The sequence below is a fragment of the Gopherus evgoodei genome, chromosome 3, assembly GCF_007399415.2.
Source record: "Gopherus evgoodei ecotype Sinaloan lineage chromosome 3, rGopEvg1_v1.p, whole genome shotgun sequence".
Classification (NCBI taxonomy): domain Eukaryota; kingdom Metazoa; phylum Chordata; order Testudines; family Testudinidae; genus Gopherus; species Gopherus evgoodei.
In genome coordinates this window covers 113,494,636-113,517,597 of record NC_044324.1, presented here as the reverse complement: position 1 = coordinate 113,517,597, position 22,962 = coordinate 113,494,636, and the positions used below count along the sequence as shown (strand labels likewise).

The following is a 22,962-nucleotide window of genomic DNA, read 5'->3' as shown; positions in this document are numbered from 1 at the left end:
ACTTAGGAGTCTACATTTCATTGGCTGTAAGCACTTAGGAGTATAAGACACTTTTGAAAACGGAACACAGGCTCCTAAATTACTTACATGTGTTTGAAAAATTTACCCTTTATCTAGAGTGTTTTTGTGTATAGTGATATTAACAGTTTGAGGGGATGTAACTACAGCTTCCAGTTGCCACTGAAACAAGTAGGATGTAAATATTAGTCCAAATTAGGGTGACCAGAAGTCCCAGTTTTATAGAGACAGTCCTGATTTGGGTTTTTTTTTCTTATATAGGCTCCTATTCCCCCCCACCTCCTGTCTGGTCACCCTAGTCCAAATTCTCTGTGTAGCAGAGCCTTTTAACTGCTCAGGCAGAGCAGAGAGGCTATAATCTGGCTTTCGATATCCAGCAAAGAATTCCCTTGTTGGAGGAGAATTCCCCTGCTGGTACAAATTTAGTAGAGCAAGTTCTGTGCCTGTGTCCTCTGTTGTTGGGCTGCTTTGAATCACATCAGGGCTGAGACAGGCCCTGAGAATCAAGAAGTCCTAATTAGCGCCTTCATATTCCACTTCTCCCCTTTGCCAAAACGATCTTTGGCTCAATAAAATTCTGGGCCATTGTATCTGACCCTAATATTTCTACCAAAGTAGGCCCTAAACGTTTAATCTTATATTGTATAGTCATAGAAATGTAGGGCAGGAAAGGATCTTGAGAAGTCAAGTCCAGCTCCCTGTGCTGAGGCAGACCAAGTAAGCCTGGAGTATCCCTGACAGGTGTTTGTTCAATCTGTTTTTAAAAACCTCCAGTAATGGGAATTCCACAACCTCCCTTGAATCCTATTTCAGAGCTTAACTACTGTTACAGTTAGAAAGTTTTCCTAATATCTAACTTAAATCTCCCTTGCAGCAGTTTAAACCCATTACTTCTTGTCCTGTCTTAAAGGACATGGAGAACAATTGATCACCATCCTCTTTATAACAGCCCTTAACACATTTGAAGACTGTTATCAGGTCCTTCCTCAGTTGTCTTTTCTTAAGATTAAATGCCCAGTTTTTTAACCTTTCCTTATAGGTCAGGTTTGAAAACCTTTTATCGTATTTGTCACTCTCCTCGGGACTCAATTTCCCATTTGTTCATATCTTTCCCAAAATGTGGAGACTAGAACTGAACACAGTACTCCAGCTGAGGCCTCGGCAGTGCAGAGTAGATTGAGACAATTACTTTCCATGTCTTAAATACGACATTCCTGTTACTGCACCTCAGCATATTAGCCTTTTTTGCAGCTGTGTGATGTTGACTAATGTTCAATTTGTGATTCCCTATAATCCTCAGATCCTTTTCAGCAGTACTAATATTTAGCCAGTTATTTCCCATTTTGTAGATGTGCATTTGATTTTTTTTCTTCCCAAGTGAAGTACTTTGCACTTGTCTTTATTGAATTTCATTTTGCTAAATTCAGACCAATTCTTCAGTTTTGATTTTTAGTCCTGTTCTCCAAAATCTTGCAAGCCCTCCCAGCTTGGTGTTATCTGCGCATTTTATAAGCATCCTATCCAGTCCATTATTCAGGTTATTAATGAAATATTGAATAGTAAACTGGGGGCACAGCTGAGGAACCATTGAAAGACTAGCCAGAAACAGACAGGAGTGGAGGAGCTTCATCGCTACCCTAAAGGCCGGAGGCATAAAGGGAACATCATGATGATGACTGGACCCAGGACTGACCTCTGTTGGACCTTACTAGATACACTCTTCTAGTTTCACAATGAACCAGTGGTAACTACTCTTTATCTTTAACAATCTTTCAACCAGTTTTGCACCCACTTCATAGTAATTTCATCTAGACCACATTTCCCTATTTTGCTTATTAGAATGTCGTGTGGGACTGTGTCAAAAGCCTTACTAAATTCAAGATATGTCACATCTACTCCCCTCTAACACCCCATTCACAAGACCACTAACCACATCAAAGAAGGAAATTATGTTGGTTTAGCATGATTTGTTCTTGTCAGATCCATGCTGGCTATTCCTTATACACCTAGTATTCTCCCTGTACTTACAAATGGATAGTTTACTAATTTATTCCAGTATCTTTCCAAATATCAAAATTAAACTGACTGGTGTAATTTTCAGAACATAAGAATAGCCATACTGGATCAGACCAAAGAACCATCTAGCTCAGTATCCTGTTTTCTGACAGTGGCCAATGCTAGGTGCTCCATAGGCAATCATCAAGTGATCCATCCCGTTACCCATTCCTAGCTTCTGGCAAACAGAGGGCTAGGGATACCATCCCTGCCCATCCTGGCTAATAGGTCTATCAATGGCTATCTTCCATGAATGTATCTAGTTCTTTTTTTGAACTCTGTTATAGTCTTGACCTTCACGACATCCTCTGGCAAGGAGTTCTGCAGGTTGACTGTGTGTTGTGTTTAAAAAAAAACCAAAAAAACCCCTTCTTTTTTGTTTTAAACCTGCTGCCTATTAATTTAATTTGGTGAACCCTAGTTCTTGTGTTATGAGAAGTAAATAACAGTTCTTTATTTACTTTCTCCATACCAGTCATTATTGTATAGACCTCTGTTATATCCCCACTTAGTCCTCTCTCTTTCAAGCTGAAAAGTCCCAGTCTTATTAACCTCTTCTCATATGGAAGCCATTCCATATGCCAAATAAATTTTGTTACTCTTTTCTGAACCTCCAATTCCAATATATCTTTGAGATGGGGCAACCACATCTGCATGTAGTATTCAAGATGTGGGTGTACCCTGGATTTATATACAGGCAATAAGATATTTTCTGTCTTATTATCTATCCTTTTCTTAATTATTCCCAACATTCTGTTAGCTTTTTTGACTGCTGCTGCACAGTGAGTGTGTAATTGGGATTATGTTTTCCAGTGTTCATTAGTTTGCATTTATCAACATTGAATTTCATCTACCATTTTGTTGCCTGATCACCCAGTTTTGTGAGATCCTTTTGTAGCTCTTGCAGTCTGCTTGGGACTTAACTATCTTGAGTAGTTTTGTATCATCTGCAAATTTTACCACCTCACAGTTTACCCCTTTTTCTAGATCATTTATGAATAGGTTGAATAGGACTGGGCCCAGTACATACCCCTGAGGGGACACCGTTATTTATGCCTCTGCATTCTGAAAATTGACCATTTATTCCTATCCTTTGTTTCCAATCTTTTAACCAGTTACCAGTCTGAGAGGGCCTTCCCTCTTATCCCAGGACAGCTTACTTTGCTTAAGAGCCTTTGGTGAGGGGCCTTGTCAGAGGCTCTCTGAAAATCTAAGTACACCATATCTACTGGATCCCCATTGTTGTTGGGGGGATCCAGTGGACATGCTTGTTGACTCCCTCAAAGAATTCTAGTAAATTGGTGAGGAAGGATTTCCCTTTACAGAAACCATGTTAACTTTTTCCCAACAAATTGTGTTCATTTATGTGTCTGGCAATTTTTTTCTTTACTATTGTTTCAACCAGTTTGCCCTGTACTGAAATCAGGCTTACCAGCCTATAATTGCTAGGATCGCTTTTGGAGCCCTTTTTAAAAATTTGGTGTCACATTAGCTATCCTCCAGTTATTGGTACAGAAGCTGATTTAAATGATAGGTTACAAACTGGTCGCTAACCAGTTTGGAGTGAGAAGGTCAACCGTTGGACCCGTGTTGATGGAAGTGTGCAGGACCATTAATCGCATCCTGCTCTGAAAGACCGTGACTCTGGGCAACATGCGTGACATTGTGGATGGCTTTGCACAAATGGGCTTCCCTAACTGTGGAGGGGCGATCGATGGCATGCACATTCCAGTTCTGGCACCAGACCACCTAGCCACTGAGTACATTAATCGCAAGGGGTATTTCTCAATGGTTCTCCAGGCACTTGTGGATCACCGTGGACGTTTCATGGACATTAATGCAGTCTGGTCCAGAAAAGTGCATGACGCATACATTTTGGAACAAATTGGTAAATTAAACAAAAAGTCACCAGGACCAGATGGCATTCACCCAAGAGTTCTGAAGGAACTGAGATACGAAATTTCAGTACTACTAACTGTGGTGTGTAATCTGTTGCTTAATCAGTCTCTGTACCAGATGACTGGAGGGTACCTAATGTAACATGTATTTTTAAAAAATGACTCCAGAGGTGATACTGTCAATTGCAGGCCAGTAAGCCTAACTTCAGTACCAGGGAAATTGATACGTCTGTTCTTTACTATACAGATGAACACAATGTGAAGAGGAAGAGTCAAAGGAAATCATGCCTAATCAATCTATTAGAACTCTTTGAGGGATTCAACAAATGTGGACCAGGGTGATTCACTGGATATAGTATACTTGGACTGTCAGAAAGCCTTTAACAAGGTTCCTCACCAAAGGCTTTTAAGCAAAGTAGGCCTGTTATGGAAAAAGAGAAGATCCTTTCATGGATTAGTAACTGGTTAAAAGGAAACAGAGGGTAGAAATAAATGGTCAGTTTTCACAGGGGAGAGGGGTAAAGAACGGAGTCCTTTGAGGATTTGTGCTGGGTCCGATGCAGTTCAATTTTTTTAATTAATGATCTGGAAAAAGGGGTAAACAGTGAGGTGGCAAAGTTTGCAGAGGATAAAAATGACTCAGTATAGTTAAGTCCAAAGTAGACTGCAAAGAGTTACAGTGGGATCTTACAAAACTGGTGGCTCGGGAACAAAATGACAGATGAAATTCAGTGTGGATAAATTCACAGTAATTTGCATAAGTCCAACTATACATACAAAATGATGTAACTTAAATTAGCTGTTAGCACCCAAAGATCTTGGAGTCATTGTGGACAGTTCTCTGAAAAGATCACAATATGTAATGGCAGTCAGAAAAAAAGGCTAATAGAATGTTAGGAATCATTAGTAAAGGGATAGATAATAAGGGGAAAATATAATGCCAATATTTAAATCCATGGCATTCCCACAACTTCAATACTGTGTGCAGGTCTGGTCACCCCATCTGAAAAAAAGTTATACTAGAACTGGAAAAAGTACAGAGAAGGGCAACAGAAATGGTTAGGGGTATGTAACCACTTCCACAAGAGGGGAGATTAAAAAGGTTGGAATGGTTCATCTTAGAAAAGAGACAACAGGGGGGATAGAGATCTATAAAATCATGAATGTTGTGGAGAAAGTGAATGAGGAAGTATTATTTATTCCTTCGCTGAATACAAAAACCAGGAGTCACCCAATGAAATCAATAAGTCAACAATTTTAAAGCAAACTTATAAGGAAGTACTTCCTTCATATAATGCACAGTCAACCTGTGGAACTTGTTGCCAGGAGATGTTGTGAAGACCCAAAATATAACTGGTTCAAAAAAAGAATTAGATAAGTTCATAGACCATAGGTCCATCAGTGGCCATTAGCTAAGATGATCAGGGATGCAACCCCATGCTCTGGGTGTCCCTAAACCTCTGAGTGCCAAAGGCTGGGTCTGGATGACAGGTAATGGATCACTCGATAAAGTGCCCTGTTCTGTGCATTCCTCTGAAGCATCTGGCACTGGCCACTGCTGGAAGACACAGTACTGGGCTAGATGGACCATTGATCTGATCTAGTATGGCCGTTCTTATGTTAAAACTTTTCTTTGGGAACTGGATACCAGTTTTGAGAGCCACAAAAAATATATAAAAGTACAGATTCTAGAATCAGATTTTTTGTTAGGATTTAAATTTTAACTTTTAAGACATTAACGAGGTCAAGAAATAATAACATTAAATTAAATAAGCATTTTGAGATATGGCTGCTAGAGAGATGTCAGAATTAAAGTGGGAAGAGAAAAAGCAAAATAGTAATAAGAATGACGTAATTTTTCAGGTTGAATAGCTCTGTTTAGTCTTTAGTTGACCTGTGTAAGTGCTTTAAAAACCAAACAAACACTTTGTTTTCAACCAGTGGTCCATGACCTGTGAGAAGTTTTCAATCCACACCATTTATTTTAGACAGTAGTGTAATTTATGCATTAGTAGCATCATCCTATTTGTGTATGATCCATAAACTTAGTAGCATCTCATACATATGTCAAAAGTAACTCTGAGCTTTTCATGTCTATCACTCCTTCATTTTCTTGCATTTTGTTATTTTATCCGTTATTTACACCCACTCTAGATACGTGTGTATGTTTGATCAAAACCAATTATTATTTTTCATATTTGAATAAAGATTTTTAAATCCAAAAATTTGCAGTTTTTCTCAGCATGCATATATATAAAAATATTAATCCTTGTATTAATAATACTTAGCTCTTATAAGCACATTTCACCCATAGATCTCCAAATGCTTTACAAATAAAAGTGAGCATCATTATCCCCATGTTACAGGTGGGGAAAATTGAGCAAAGAGATTGAAGATAAACTCATTAAATATTGAATATTGTGACCAGCTGTGGGATCTTAAAAAAATGCACATGCTCTTTTGGCTCACTCTCTATTAAAGAACTGTCTGTGGTATTCTGTTCCCTCACCTGAAACATTAACTTTAAGAGCCTTGACCACAATTATATATAACCTGTATACCAATTTGATTGTGTGGTTTTGAAGATATAGCTGTCATGCTTAAAATACAATAAAAAGTAACCATTGAGTGGTAGGATCAAATGACTCTTAACTCATCTTACTATAGTCAGGCAGAACAATTAAGATACTTATTCATCAAGAAAGAAGAGTTCATTTGGTGTTGAAAATGAGAATTACTGGTTTATTGGACAATATGACTGCATCTCAGAGCCATGACTTAAGAAGACTTGCTAGGAATGTGAGATTCTTCTCTTTCAGAGGTCAATGACCCTTTTGTACAGCCTTCAAAGGAATTTGATTGAAAATTTTTAGGTTTTGCAAGACCGCTGAAATACCAGTTCACATAATTCAAAATAAAACATTATTATATGCTTGGTTTGGTTTGTTTAGTTTTAAATAATAGTAAAAATGTGACCTGAAACTCACTCATTTAATCTTGCTATAACATAACACACCCAGCAGCATTAAAAAAGATACATACATTCAACAAGAACAAATCAACTCCACTCAGTCAGCCAGTGAATCGGCTACTAAACCTCTTCTTCATTCCTTATTGTCTCTGGGAAGATATGCAATTTATTTTATGGAGTTTTTCGAGAAGATTGAGGTTGACTTTTGAATGACACGATCTACCTCTAAATCAGTGAAGAAACAATAGAGCCTTTCACTGGAAATACATTTGTTTATGTAGTCCCATGGGTAATTACATTGTAGATACAGGATGAAAATGTTTTTATTTTGATTTCAGTGTGAAATTCACACTTTCTGGGCTGCCAAAAAAAGGGGTATGTTAGGAGTGTAACTTGTTAAATCTTCTATTATTCCATCAATGTTAGTTCCAATTTTAAGTTCACACTTTAATTTTTCTGCTGCTAGGAAAACCAAGAGATTCCCAGTCAACCAGAATCGATTCTAAAATTGTGCCGAAAGTTACCAAAATGACTGTGTCTGGAAAGAAACAAGCTATGGGATTTGAAGTTCCAAGGTAAACCAAGCTTCATACCTCAAGATACTTTAACAGTTCTTCTTTCAGACTGGTGCACCTGTAGCAAGTTTACTTCTTTTTATATATATTCTACAGAGTTTTTAGTGTACACTCTGCAAAACTAACCATCTTGGCTTCTTGTTTGACTCATAATTACTTTCAGAAGAAGGCCTCTCACGTTGTGAGTTTAACAAATCCTTTCATTATGAATAGTGCAGAGATATCAACTTGTCAGATTATTTAAACATCCGCTTCATAGAATGCTAATGCTAATCTTTCTGGAGGCTAGTTTATTTAAAAATAAATTTTCTAAATGGAATTATGAGACAAGTCACTAAAAACTATAATTGGTTATTCATTGAAAGGAAATTGCTTAAACAATGAAAACATAATTTATGGGGAAAATAATCATTTTAGGCTAATTTCCCTCCATTGCACATGCAGCTTCCATTGCCTTAGGTAGGATGCCTATATACATATTAGAAGGCAGAAATTGGACACTTTTGTGTTTTGCTTTAAAATAATACGATGATTGAGCAAAATTAGGAGAGTCAGATTAAATTAGGAGTTGTAGAGTAGTAGTCTTTCCTTTCACAGACTAAAGGCCAAACAGATAAAAGAAAACAGTTCTGAAAATAAATTCTGAATTCAGAGAGATTTCTTTAATAGTGAGCGATTAATAGCTGTCTAAGTGTCATACACTGCAGCAGTAGAATCTGCTATTCCTTCTTTCATGTATTTAAAAAAGAAAGTTAATGGAAGATTTAGTGTTAGAAATATATCAGGAATAAAAGGAGAGTGAAGTTGTGCTATGAGAGCATTGTGTGGGATGTCAGCTTTCTTCCATACTAAAACTCATTCATTTGATAAGAAAAATTTAGCAGCATGTTTAGGTGTCTGAATCAGAAAAAGGACATCACAAGAACCAGCAAAACAAACTGCCCTGCACAGCTCATCAGCATGTACAACTCTGCCCTGGAGCGACCATTTTAGAAATCAGAGTGTGTTCATGTGCATTCTGTGTTCTTCTGCTAAAACTGCCAAGAAAGTTGGCAGTTCTGTCTGTCATAGGATTGTCTATACTGTCCATCCAACATGCTGTAAGGACAATTAATTCTAATTGTGATAGTGGTTTTATAATATGGTGTCAACTCATGGGGGACTGCACTGACACTATAATTTCACACAGGCCACTGAATATCCATCAGGTGGCAATAACTACTTTTAGCTATTTACCTGGAGCAATTTATAATCTGTGAGTTGGAGGATGACTCTAACATGTAACTCTTGGAGTCTTTCAAAATCCTGCCAGTACTGCTGGGGAATCTGTGAAATAGAGATAAGATATAACCAGTGACACACACACATTCATAGTAACCAGCGACTCTGGGTGAAATCTTTTTCTCATTTACTTCAGTACGGACAGAAGATCACCCTCTCTCTCTAGCGTTTCCTATGGTACCTTTTTTAGTCTGTGGTTCTGCATGGGAAGTGGTAAAACTCGTTGCTCTGAGAAAGTTTCTAAAAAAGAAAGAGAAAAAGTAGATGTAAGTGATAAACCTCTCCATCCGTCAACAGTCCTAAAAGGATTGTAGGAATAGTTTGTATTTTAAGTGCCTAACAAAAATCCCAATTAAAAATATTCTTCATATGAAAAAAGCAGTTTGGAGCTGATCATGCATGTACTGTCAATTGAACAACAGCCACACTTGAGTTCCTGTGTTGTCCATTTCTTGGGGGAACAGGGAGGTAAACTCTGGAAGACTACTCCCTATCCAGAGGCTAAAGTAAATTCAGGATAGGCACCTGGTGCTCCATTTTCTTTTTGAAATCATCAGTAATTTTGTCAGGGTTGTCGCTATCCCTTTCTATTCTCCAGTGACCCTAAAGTAGAACTGTATACGCTTCCCATTTAGTGGTGGTGCTGTTGTGTATTATAGCAGTTCTCAACTCTGAAATAGCTGCTTGTCATCCAGCTGGGTTTGAATGCTCAGTGTTCTGAGAGAGGTTTAATTTCTCATGCAGTACTTCATTTAAAAATAGTTGGGCACGTTATAGAAGTGATGCAGCTAATTAGGGTGGGGGAAAGCTTTGTTCTGTGCAAAACAGCTACCATTATTTGAATGGAGCCTACCTTCTTAATGGAGTTTTACTCTAGTGGAGTCATGGAAAGATCATTATTGATTATGTAAGATGTGAGATCTGAAGAGAGTCCTGGTGTAAGGCTAGAGAAGCATCCTGGCAAATAAGGAGCACTTCTTTAAGGGTTAGTTAATAAGATTTGTGTTTTTACATGCATAGACAGGTTGGAAAAGACCATACAATGGAGAATTTAGTCTGTAAGAAACCGAGTGGCGGCGCCTGTAGCTAGACACAGAGTGGTTAGCCAAAATATTAGTGTTGCTTTACAACCTTATCATTGCTTTGCAGCTGTTACACATGTAGTTCTGAACTAGAAACAAACCTCCCCTCCCCAACACTAAGTCTCTGTACTACACTGTTTTCTTTTACACTAGTATGATCTGGAATACTGAAAGCATAATAGTTTCGTTTAGGATCAAGGGAATTGCAAAGTTTAATAATACCTATGAAAAATTCTTTATTAGCTTTCTTTAGTCACTCTTGATGTTAAGGTTCCATTTATAAATGGCTTACAAAGGGTTAATAAATAGTTTTAAAATAAGTGCACTACAGAGATAAGTAGCATGTGCTTATAGCCATTAATGCACTTTAGTGTTATAGAAGGTTATAAGCAATCTAGTGGACTCCATAACAATCAATTAAACATTTATTAAAACATTTTATGAATACTTTATTAATCCTTTATAAACTCTGTAAATGGAACCTTAATATAAAATGTGATCTTTTCTTCTTTAAAGACGCTTATTAAAACAAGTGGATGGTTATTGGCAGTTGTGAATTGCTTGTAGAGTTCTGGTTGCCTTTCTTGGGGTTGGTGAGTATTTTACAGGGATTATCCTGTAAAAATATGGTTTGTTCATTTCTGATAAACTGCTTCTCTGCTCCACTAGCTAAAGACAATATTACCATTTTCTGTCTGTGCATGAATTCATGGAAGAAACCAGAGCAAATGTAAGCAAATGAGGATAATTTTTTCAGCCATGCTTACCAAAATTGTGTAGCAGTAATTTGGAATGGGCAAACTGATTTTGAAAGCTTCCTTAATAAATGTAAGTTTCCCAAAGAGAGCTTGCTGTACAAAAGAGGTTTAGTATCCGTCTTGACTGGAAGATTACGAAGAATATTTAACTGAAATTCGCATAGTTAAACCCAGGGCCAGCTCCAGCAACTTGTCACCTCAAGCAACAACAACAAAAAAGTCGCGATCTGCTCTACCGCCGCTGCTTCAGTCTTCGGCGGCTGGTCCTTTGCTCCGAGAAGGAGTGAGGGACCTGCCGCCGAAGAGCTGTACGTGCCGCCCCTCTCTGTGGGCCGCCCCAAGCACCTGCTTGCTGAGCTGGTGCCTGGAGCTGGCCCTAGTTAAACTGTAACAGAAGAAATTGCACGTTTTGTAATGCATTCACATAATTAGACCATAACAGATGGAACTGCACGTTTTCTATTGCATTTTACTTAATTTGCAGTATTGAGACAGACAGGCATTCTAACACATCAGTCCCTAAAAGTACATAGATCACAAAGTGGTGTATGCATGTATTATTTAAGAGAACACTCAACTGCATAAGCACTTTGAGAATTCTTCCGGGATAGAGGTTCTTGAATCTTCTTTTCCTTCAATAAATTTAATGAAATAGTTTCATCCTATTGTGTTTTGAACTGCTTCACTTTTTCATAGATTTTTGCTTTTTGCCTATTTGAGGGAAGTTTGATCAATTTAAAGATAACTTTGGGTTTTTTCAACTGAGGCTCTGTGAGTATTTGGTACTATGATTCATCATCTTGATGCTTCTAATTCACATCATGGTGTTGTATCAGTGATAGTAATGTCTCATGTTGTGGCAATATTGTCATGTATTTGATAAAATGTCATTGTGGTGCTTCCTCTTCTAGCAATGACATCATAGTACCTGAAATAAAGTTTTGAGTCAAGTTGAGAACTTGGATTTGATTAACGGAGTTGCTCACCCTATTTCCCAGGCTCCTCAGTTTCCCCTGTCCCAATTATAAGCAGTTCCCCCAACCTATTTGCCTGACTCTCCACTTTGCAAAGCCCCTTTTCAATTGCACCATCTCTCTCCCTTCTGCTTCTCCAGTCCTAATCCTTGAATTCCCAAATCTCCCCTCCCCTTATTATCCTTAGGTTTATACCCAAACCGAAATATAAGTATACAAATTAATACATTTAATAACCTTAAGATTGTGACTTGACTTGCTTTCTTTCCTTTTCTCATTTCTTTATTCCTTTTCCATCTTACATCAGCTCCTCAGCATAATTCTTCTCCATTCCATTTTTCCTAGTTTTTCTCTTCCTTTTACCCTCGTCCCCTTTTTCCTCACCTCCTTTCCTTTCTTCCCTATTGTGCTTTCATCTCCCTTTGCAACCATCTCCCTTGTGTCACTCCTCAAGAGTCTCCAAACCCTCCTTTATAAAATCTTTCCCTCCTTGTGTTTCTCAAGTCTCCTTCCCAGTTCTCATCATGCAGCTCAAGCAGAAGGGAGATGAGGAAATGTTTTGTTTAAGTGTCCACTGTTTCAAATCTGCATTACCGGGGAAGGACACTTTGGGGACTCGGGCAGAGCTCCTTGCCACATGGCAGCAGGATCTTTTTTTGGGGAGAACGTCTAACAGCAAGCTTTTTTCCCACTAATTTGGAAGGGAGGAGTGAACCCCTACCCTGGACTTGGCATTCTGTTTTTAATTTCTTCAGTCCCATGGAGAGTGAACTATAGGTAAAGATACTTATGTGACAAATAGCTAATGACTAAGTAGGGGAAGTGGCAGCCAACCATTAGGGGCCTCTTTGGAAAGGATCATAGTATTGCTGGAGGCGTCTGGATAGTTGAGGCCGTGCACATAGGCTGCCAGTGATGAGATTTATGACTTTTACAAATTGATGGTCTCTCTGACTGTGCATTTTGAGATCCCTAAAGACTGCTGTACTTGCAGTTGCACCCAGAACTCTGAAGAAAGAAAATCCCCTAGAATATGAAGCTTTACATTTTCTAAGTAATTATCAAAGGCTAATTTTCTGAGAAAATTCTTATTAATAAACAGCTATAAAAGATTACTGCTAAGAAATTGAGACTTTAATAACTTTTTTATTGGCTTAACTATATTTATCTTACCTGTGATTAATTTTTTAATCTGTTGTTCAGTGTTCTTGTTTTTTTGTCTTTACCTTGGTATTTGGGTAGCCTTAGTATAAAAATCTCTAGAATCATGCTTGAAAAGCTGCAGAAAAACTTCTGAATTCTGCTTTTGGGGTTGTATTAATTGCAGTTTCATATAGTGTCTTCACTTTTTACTTTTTGTTTTTAATTAGCATGGGAAGTTGTGCAGACAATGAAAGAGAAGGTAATGGTCGCCATCTACAAAGTCAAGTTTGACCTCTTTTCTTATGTAATAACTTCTCTCTAGATCTTTAAATGTCATAAGGAGATCAATATAAAGTATATCTGTTATTTTGAATATGTGCAAGTGTTACGCTTCAGTCTGAAAGCATTGGGTGTTAAAATTATGATGTATAAGTACCTAAAAAAATATATATATATACATATGTAACTCCGAAATAAATGCATGACTTCTTCTGTCAAAACTGATTTGGCCTACTTTATAACTTCTGCTATTTAAATCTACTGCTCAGGTAGTGGGAAAAGTGCTTTCACTACAGTTCTCTGTGCATGTGTATTCGGTGCAAAAACTACTTATATATTTTGTTTTATGAAATAAATGTCTAAACAGACAGGAACTGGGGAAGGTGATTTTGCGTGAAATGAACTTAGTACTGGTTTTTTTCTAGAACAGGCATTCAGTTTAAACCTGACATACTATTTGTTAAAGTAACTTTAAAAAAAATGAAGGACTTTGGTACACAATGCAGAATAGGTGCTGATTTGAAATATTTTCTAGGAAAAGCAAGCATGGATGGCCGATGTTTTATTTTTATGTAGATTAGTTCCTGTGCAGTCATTTTTTTCCGTTAACTACTTTTGATGATCCACTACTTTCAGATCTTTAGCACAGGAAATGAAGAATAGCTTCTTCAGTTTAAATTACGGGGGAATTTATTTTGTTGGAATGTGACCAAGACAGAAGAGCTCACACATATCTAAATGGGGTGCCATGGGGACAGGGGTCTTTAATGACCATCAAAAGTCAGGGCCTTGGCTTTAGATCTCATCAGGAAGATGGCATCTCCAGCAGCACATTGCCCTGATACAGTACTGGGCCACTTAGTTTAGTTCTGAATTTGAGGAAAGAGTGTGACCTATAAAATCACCAATGCCACTTCCTGCATCACATGTGGTAGACTTCCTTTGCAGGTGTGCAACATGAGTCCTTACCAGGCTTAATTTCTTTTAGTTAGAGACCTGACTAGATCATAAACTATTCTGTCTCTGTCAGTACAATTATAAGAGTTAGAAAATCTGAGTTAGATTGTGTCCTGGAAAATAGCCCAGAGTAGTTTTCAACCTTTTTTCACTTGTGGACTCCTAAAAAAAATTTCATATGGAGGTATGGACCTCTTTGGAAATCTTAGACATAATCTGTGCACCTCCGGGGGTCCACAGATCACAGCTTGAAAACCATTGGCCTAAAGTAAGAAAAAAATTCCTACCAGGGTTGAAAACTGACAGAAAGTGAGTCAGCTACACTGTTTGATGCCATCATGTGATAAAAGGATGAGGCGGAAAACCACGCCGATCACAGAATTCTGATGTATATGGAAAAGTAGTTTTGGTTATGAAAGCTGAAGGGGAGGAAACAGGGAAATATACTCTGACAGGTAAATGGAAAGTGAATCGTGAAAACTCACTCTGATGCAGCTTGAGACTGTGTTAGCTTCCATTGGCAGGGCTTTTTGGGCCAAAAGTAATGAATAAAGTTATCTGCCTTCAGAAAAGCCAGTGGCAAAAGGATATTGGGGTTTGGAGGGAGATGGGAGGATGCAGATATGATTATGGCAGTAACATCCTTCCATCGCCTATGAATATTTTTTTAAAGTGCAATTTGGTTATGTGGTACTGCCTGGAGCACCCTCCAATGGCAAGCTGGTACAGAACGTGTACACTTGCCTCAGTTTCCCCTTGAAATCCACCCGTGAAAAGTAATATTTTCTCTTAGTGGCAGTTTTATACCCTTTTATTCATTTAAAGGGTTGCAGTCCACAAATCTTCTAAAAAAGCAATTCTTCTAAAAAATCCTAAAGTAAAACAAATGTTTACTAAGCAGAAGCTCTTCAATCCCATTCAAAGGTCACTGTTCCCAAATCACCTACCAAAGAGTCATCACTCACTTGGTCACAGTTCCTTTTAGCCCCTGTGTCTAGGCCCCATTCTCTAGGCCACCTGCCTCAGATTTCCAAGACCTGCTTCTCTCGCATAACCCCAAGTCATGTCTCCCACAACAGAGCTCCCTGCAGTGTTCCACTGACCAGACCTCTTTGCCTGTGAGTCTTACCCCTGCTCCTTGGATCTGTCTATCAGTATCAACTCTCTTGTACTGGGCTCAGCTTCTCTTAACCAGGCTAGTTCTTCTCCTTCTTTATACGGGCTGATCCACAAGCTCTCCTTTAACTTACCAGGGGTTCCCCAGCTCTGGCCAGTCCTCACCATCAACCTTTTGCTCTTCCCAGTTGCTTACTGTACCAGCTCTTTGCTGCTGCTTCTGCGTCTCTCCTCTCTTCTTCAGGCAGCTCTCACCTGTCCTTCTGACTGTCAGCTCTCTGTCCCCTCTTGGGCTCAAGTGTCATCTTTTACACTCAGTTGGGGGTCATTAATCCCATCCTTGTTCACCAGGCAGTTTACATATACAGAGACTGAATCAGATTTTTCTGAAGCTTTATGTATAAGCCAGCATGGGAAATTTTTCAGTCTTCAATTTTTGTTTACTGTGTTTAGCTTTTCTGTGGTGGATATCACCATAACTATCTGAGCAACTCTAATTAATGAATTTATCCTTGTGACACATCTGTGAATTAGGGATCGTTAGCCTTATTTTACAGATGGGGAACTGAGTCAGAGAGAGAGAGAGAGAGAGAGAGAGGAAATGATGTAACCAGGGTCACGCAGAAGATCTGTGGTAGAGTTGGGAAGACACCCCATCCTGCAGATGTCCTGAATCCCAGGCCATTGCCTTAATCATAAGACCATCCTTCTTCCTCCCTTTTTTTTTTTTTTTTTTTTTTTTTTTTAAGTTTAACCTACTTTCCCCAACACAACTTTCCATAAACATGGCAACCATGCTGACTTCTGGAGAACAACTAGCTCTCGGGTGGTTTAGCCTGCATGCATGCAACAAATTGGGTGCATTATCAGCCCAAGTATAAGCAACACTCAGGCTTTAACCTATACCCGAGGACTAGTCAGCTAACCTTTCTGTAAACCAGCACCACAGTTGGGTGAGCGTTTCTTGTGTATGGAGCCAGGTTAGGAACAACCTCTGGGTAAGAGTCCAAGTTAACTCTGCAGCAAAGACAGCCCCTCATTAGTCACTTTTCATAACTATCTCTTCCCTCTCCATCAAAAGAAGTGGCCATGAGGAAGAGGGTTTTGTCTTACCTGAATTTCAAATAGTACATGGGATGCTTTCTTATTTTGCTTTTGTTTGGCAGCTTTTCAGGCAAGATATTCAGAGCCTATATCTGTCATTTATGTCCAGTTGTTTGTTACTTCCGTTTTAATAGTCTCTTAACTACTTATCAGAGATTCTTAATTTGAAGGGTTGGACTCTACGTAAAGAGAAATCCCATTTGTTCTCTGATGCTGTGTAGGGCTTCAGTGGTATTCCCTATAAATCTCTGTTTTCTCTTTGCTTTCCCTAGTGCGATTGCTGAAGAGAATGGCCATAGTGGTAATACACCTAAAAAAAGACCATCATCTGAAGATTCCAGTGTCACTTCTGGAGTAGTTGAGTTGGTCTCTAAATCAGCTCTTCCATCCCAAACAATTCAGATTCCCGAAGAGCAGAGTACAGTACCTACTCCAGTGAAAAAGTCCAGTAAGACAAGACAACAAATAGATGTGAAAGCAGAGCTGGAGAAGAGGCAAGGAGGAAAACAGCTGCTGAATTTAGTGGTAATAGGTAATACCCTTTTTTCTTTATTTTAATTCCAAATTGAAATACATTTTGGGCCAGAAACGTGTGCTTATTGAGTCTGGGAGTGATGCAGAAGCAAGACACTCCTCCATTTAGGAAAGGAAACATCTCAGATTGCACTAAAATGCATCTGCTTTACCCTTCCTCTGTGGCGGGAGCCACTTTTAACCTGCATGGACTAAAATACTAACTAGGCCTTCTGCCTATCCCCCAACCTCATCTTGTCAACATAAAATATACTTTAAAGTTGACTCCTTTTTTTAGCATTATTCTTTTTAACATGAGTTAAGCAGAGGTCATTGTCAAACTTCACCCATTTCTTCTGTCTAGAAAACCTCACTGTCTGCAACTATGTATGATTATCAGACTCTGTGAATTGCATGAGCATGAAACAAAACTTCAGGGCATTAGATTCCCCTATCTGCCACCATGTTTCTTTTCCAGCTGTATTATCAAGTCTAGTAGTAATAGTCTAATGTTTACTTCCCTTCTTAGGACATGTTGATGCAGGTAAAAGTACTCTAATGGGTCATTTACTCTACCTTCTGGGCAACGTGAACAAACGAACTATGCACAAATATGAGCAGGAATCCAAAAAGGCTGGCAAAGCTTCATTTGCTTATGCATGGGTCTTGGATGAAACTGGGGAAGAAAGAGGAAGGTAGGCAAGTTATCTTCTAGTGTGAACTAATGTTCTTTCTGATTGTAATGTGTTACTAAATGTCATTCTACTAATTAGCTATGTGCTACCTACATTAAATGTTTTAAGAGTAAAAGGTTTGGTAGGAAATATTTCATCCTCTGTGTACACATAGATATACACAATTGAAAGAAAAGTCAGTGTCTTTTCTTGGTTGTGGAAATGGAATGCCATTGAGAAATTGGGTTTTTGTTTTTGTTTTTTTGTTAAAATCCTCAGTATGAGGAGCTGATAGAATTTGTTTGATCAAGGCACCAGCACATGTGAGGAGTTCAAGGAAGGTGAAGTTTTTGTTCTATTGTATCTGACTCATTAAATTAATATTAGAACTATTTTTGAAAAGTCCCTGCCAGTAACATGTTACATTGAAATAAAATGTGTAAATACTTTTCTGTGTAATGCATTTTAAATTGTATTACAGTGAGGAAATACATGAGGAGGAAGTGATGTGGATAATTAAAAAAATTAATAAAATGGCTTTTTAAAACTACATAAATTGGATCTGTGGACAATGACCTGTGTTCAGAAAAACATGAACTAAACTGTAGAATTAATATCTTACCACAGTTTTTGTGGCATTTACCAGTATCTTAGGTTTCATTTAAAACCACAGAGAGAAATTTGTTTATCTAATGTAATTGTATTTTTATGTCATGCTCATCACCCATGGTATCATGGTAATAAAGCTCCTCTGGTTGCATAGATAACCTTGAAAATGTAAACTGATGCAGAGGAATGGGGAGTGGAGTGGGCTGCAGAGAGACTAGCTTTTTTAAAAATAAGAGAAATGAACTTATGCAGTGTTCAGACCTATAACTAAACTTCTGCATTTGCAGTCTTCCTGTACATGTGTTCAATATAGGCTTATGTGTGAAAAGGTCAAAAAAAAAAAAAGTCAACCAAAAATTAGTGTTGCAGACAAAAATGTGAAAAATGGTTTTTGTCTCAAAGTTTAAAATCTTGAAAATAGAATTTGGCTGTCTGTTAATAAAATATTTCTAAATGTTGCCTTAAAACGAAAGTGTTATTAAACATCAGGATATACATAATGGAAGCATGGTCTTTTTGTCTTTATTTCTGTAAATAAAAGATTTATTCCATGTTTTAAGTGAAACTTAGAGAATTTCCACCCTCAAAACAATTTCCACCCTTTTTGATTTTTCCCTCATCTTTCTCCACTCTCAAGCCTATATTTAAAACTAAAGTGTTCTTAAGCTCTCCTCAAATATTTAGATAGTTCTTTGCTGTCATTTGTTGTCATGATTTAAAAAATAGATGGGCCAAGGCAATTTCCCACAGGTGCTATTTAGTCAAATTTAGAATTGAGTCCAGAACTATTCTGCCCTTTCTAAATGATAAAAGGCATATGTGAATGGGGGGGACATTTATAAAAATATAATCTTATTCCTGTAGTTGTATACATAGTAATTTTTTCTTGGTTGTGCTCTTGATGCCTATTTTTGCAGGGGTGGAGAACTTCAGAATACGTAGAAAATGTGACGTAGAAAATGTGACAGCTGCTTTGTGCTTTAGTAGTTAATTCTGAACTTTGCTACTTGTTCTTTGATTCGAGGACATAATCCATTATTGTATACAACTGTCATATTTTCAGCCTCTAGGACTTCAACCATTTGCATATTCTCTTCCTATCAGCATTTTTTGGCTGACTATACATCTCCCTTCCTGCCTGGCATAGCAGAATTAGATTTGAATATCTTTATACATAGCAAAGCAGCATATAAAGGGGAAGGAGAGTAAAACTTCTCTCAGCAACACATGCTTTCTTAACTTCTTTAAGATGAAATTCTGATGCAGATGGATAGTTTCTCCAATGAAAGGGAAAGTCAGTGCCACAAATAGACTTATTAAATTGGCCAAAATTTAGTACTGGTTAAATCAAATGGCAGCCACAGTGTTCTGATTTGTTAAGTCTAATAACTTTGTGTGGAGAACTTTGGAAGTAGTTGTAATGGTGTATTACATGTTTGCTTTATTTAAGGGGAGTAACAATGGATGTGGGTATGACCAAATTTGAGACAAAGACTAAAGTTATTACATTGATGGATGCTCCGGGCCATAAAGATTTCATCCCAAATATGATCACAGGAGCAGCACAGGTAGCAAACATTTCTTAACTACACTTATCAAATATAATGTGATGTTTTATAATTTAGTATTCTAAATTATTTGAATATAAACTTTACATAAAAAAAGGTAGTGGAATCTTTAACGGAGTCTCTATATACTGCATATTATTAGTTAATCTTACTCTGTTCTGTTCAAAATAGCATACATGTAAATTTATTCTGTGCTTCCTAACCTGTAGAAAAAATATGGGGAAAAGTAAGTCTTTATTGTCAGGAAAGAAAGGAGTCTTAAAAACTGAAATGTCTTATGCTTTTTCTAAACTGAAAGCTGACATTCTTTTCTGGAAATTTTAAAGGCAGTATTTTAGGTTAGTTGACATATTGAGGTAAAAGGTTTTCACGTTTGTTAATGAACTATTCTGAATACGTCATTGCACTAGGATAACTCCAAGAACAGCTCAGCTTTAAATAGCCAGACTTGACATGTATGTACTGCTTGACAGTGCTGAAAAAGTTTTATAGAGTAAAGGGTTGTAAGAAGCTTTGAGTGAAAACAGCAGATAACACACTATGTGGGTGTACAGGTGAAGACATCCAGGAGACTGAAGCTGATGCAGATTGCATGGGCTAGCTTACTGGGCCATCTTGCTGGAAGCACATGACACTAGTGTTCTGGGATTTGCATTTGCTATCTATTGGACTCTGGGTGAAGTTTCAGGTGTTGGTAGTTACATATCAAAGCCCTGAATGGCTGGGACCTATCTGCCAGAGAGATCACCACTTGACGTACTGCCACAGTTGCAGTCTTGCAGAGGTGCTTGAGCTGGATTTTCCTGTTATGAAATGAAGAGGACTGCCAGCAGGGTATTCTCTGTGAAAGTCTTGGGGTCTGGAACTTGCTGTGCAATGTGGTCTGGAATAGCCTGAATTTGATGACCTACCAGATATGCTTCAAAAGCTACCATCAATTTAATAGGGTTTTTTGGAGAGGATTTGAGGGTATGTTCTCAGAATGATGAGGAATGGAAGAAAGCTTTTCTTGCTGGCTGCCTGGGCTGAATGAAATTTGTTCTTTTGCGAATGTTTGGTTTTTCGGTGTTGCTGGGTGTGTTTATGTTGTAAGATTGAGAGTAAGGGCAGCTACAGCTTTTGTATCAATTTTTTTAAATTAAATCAATTGAATGAGAAGAGATTAACAAAGCTATATATATTGTGACAAAGTTCCTCCTCTACCTTGGTGGGTCCTGCGCTTATTGGCGGATGTGCTCGCCTCACAGATTCACCCTGTGGGTTGGAAAACAGCCCGGAGACCTTCCCCTCTGGTAGAAGCCACAGTCCAGATCAATTCCTCCTGTGTTTGATCAGGAGTTGGGAGGTTTAGGGGGAACCCAGGCCTGCCCTTTACTCAGGATTCCAGCCCAGGGCCCAGTGGACTGCAGCTGTCTAAAGTGCCTCCTGGTTCAGTTGCGTGACAGCTACAACTCCCTGGGCTACTTCCCCGTGGCCTTTTCCCAACACCTTCTTTGTCATCACCACCAGACCTTTCTCCTAATATCTCATAACACTTGTACTTCTCAGTCCTCCAGCAGTATGCCTACTCACTCTCAGCTTCTTGCACGCCTCTTGCTCCCAGTTCCTCACACGCACTTCCTCTCCTCTGACTCCCTTTGCCTGACTGGAATGAGCCCTTTTATAGCATCAGAGGGGCCTTAATTAGAGTCAGGTGCTTAACAGCCTAACCTGACTCTTAGCAGGTTAATTGGAGTCAGGTGTTCTCATTAGCCTGGAGCAGCCCCTCCTCTGGTCACTCAGGGAACAGAAAACTGCTTATCCAGTGACTAGTATATCTCCCTTCTACTACTCTGCTGTTGCTCCTTCACGGGGCCATGAGCACGGGCATGTACTTGGCACGGTTCACCCCTGTCCCTAGTACCTGCCCTTTCTGTGGTGAGAAGGAGACCTTGGTGCACATTTATTTGGAGTGCGCCAGGTTGCAGCCCCTGTTCCGGCTCCTCTTGAATATTTTCTTGTGTTTTTGGTTGCACTTTCCCCCTCACCTTTTTATCTACACGCTCCCCATCCGTGGCCCCACGAAGTCGTGGGATCTCCTTCTCAACCTCCTCTTGGCCCTGCCAAGCTGGCCATCTACAACACCAGGGAGAGGAGGTTGGCCAACGGGATTTCCTGCGACTGTAGGGCCTATTTCCGTTCCTCCGTCTGTTCACGCATCCGGGCAGAGTTCCTCTGGGCGGCGTCCACTGGCTCCCTTGACGCCTTCGAGGAGCAGTGGGCGTTGTCCGGGGTTCTCTGCTCGGTGTCCCCATCAGGTTCCCTTCGTTTAGCCCTATGACCTCACTCCCGATCCTGTTTTTTCATTAGTTGTTCCCCATAATTACTTGGTGTCCCAGACCTGTGGGTCCTCCCCTTAGGCTGGGGGGAGGCCCTTTAGAAGTGGGTGGGCTTTGCCCGCCCACCCCCGCTGGATGCCAATAGGACTACTCTGCTGTTCCCAACTGGCCTGGGTCTATCACAATATGGATATATACATTCAAATGTATGTGATAATTTTTTTCTTTAAAAACATGGACTAAAATTTAAAAACAGCTATTAACAGAATTGATAATCTATTTACAGAGAAGTCAGGATAGTCAGTTTTTTCTTTTGCACAAAGTACTGTTTTGACATGCTACTTCTGCTGTGCACAATACAGTCCATATTCCTGTTATTGGTTCAAATGTTAGATGTTAAAATGTGTTGTAATATTTTGGTTTCTTATTAGAAATAATTCCTATTTTACAATGTCCGTTTTATATTTTTGCCAGTTAGTTGTCCTTAGAAACTGACACTATAATAGCCTGCAGAAAAGTCTGAGTAAACTGTTCTGTGGACATAATTGCCAGATTTTCAGTGACAGGCAAGAAGCAAATTTTGGCTATAATCTCATTACTATATATTTGTTTGAAAAGTAATTCCCTAGTCATATTTGATAATGAGTCTTACTCCATACTGATATAGAGGGCCCTATGTAAAGTCTTAAAGTGTGCATCACAGAGGTGGATATTATCATAATTTTTCAAATGGAGAAATTGTGGCACACTGAGATTGAGTTGCCCAAAATCATATAACATGTCTGACAGACCTGCTGGCTTGTGGGGTTTTTTTATGTTGTGGGTGCTTATGCATGTTACAGAATGTCCATGATTTTTTTTTTAATTTTATCTTTTTAGGTAGAAAAGGGGATCTTTAATCTCAGAAATTTTGGAAAATGCTGCACTTAACTGTATTGTTTTCTTTAATTCTATTTAAATTATTGATTCATATTGGTAACTGTACAAGTAAGTAACATGGTGAGAATATGCAAGTCCAGATCTTCAAATGCACCAGAGCTTTGGTCTGCAGGTGATAATTAGGTGAGGC

General features: G+C 38.7%; 1 protein-coding gene across 3 annotated transcripts in view; it reads left to right on the top strand.

Annotated features, from left to right (window-relative positions):
• Positions 1–22,962, top strand: part of HBS1L (HBS1 like translational GTPase) — a 112,221-nt gene that overhangs the window by 66,349 nt on the left and 22,910 nt on the right. For all 3 annotated transcript variants that reach the window (XM_030556361.1, XM_030556363.1, XM_030556362.1), the window contains 4 exons: positions 7,409–7,517; positions 16,484–16,743; positions 17,254–17,419; positions 19,458–19,575. In XM_030556361.1, coding sequence (XP_030412221.1) covers positions 7,409–7,517; positions 16,484–16,743; positions 17,254–17,419; positions 19,458–19,575 — 653 coding nt within the window. The remainder of the gene's footprint in view (positions 1–7,408; positions 7,518–16,483; positions 16,744–17,253; positions 17,420–19,457; positions 19,576–22,962) is intronic.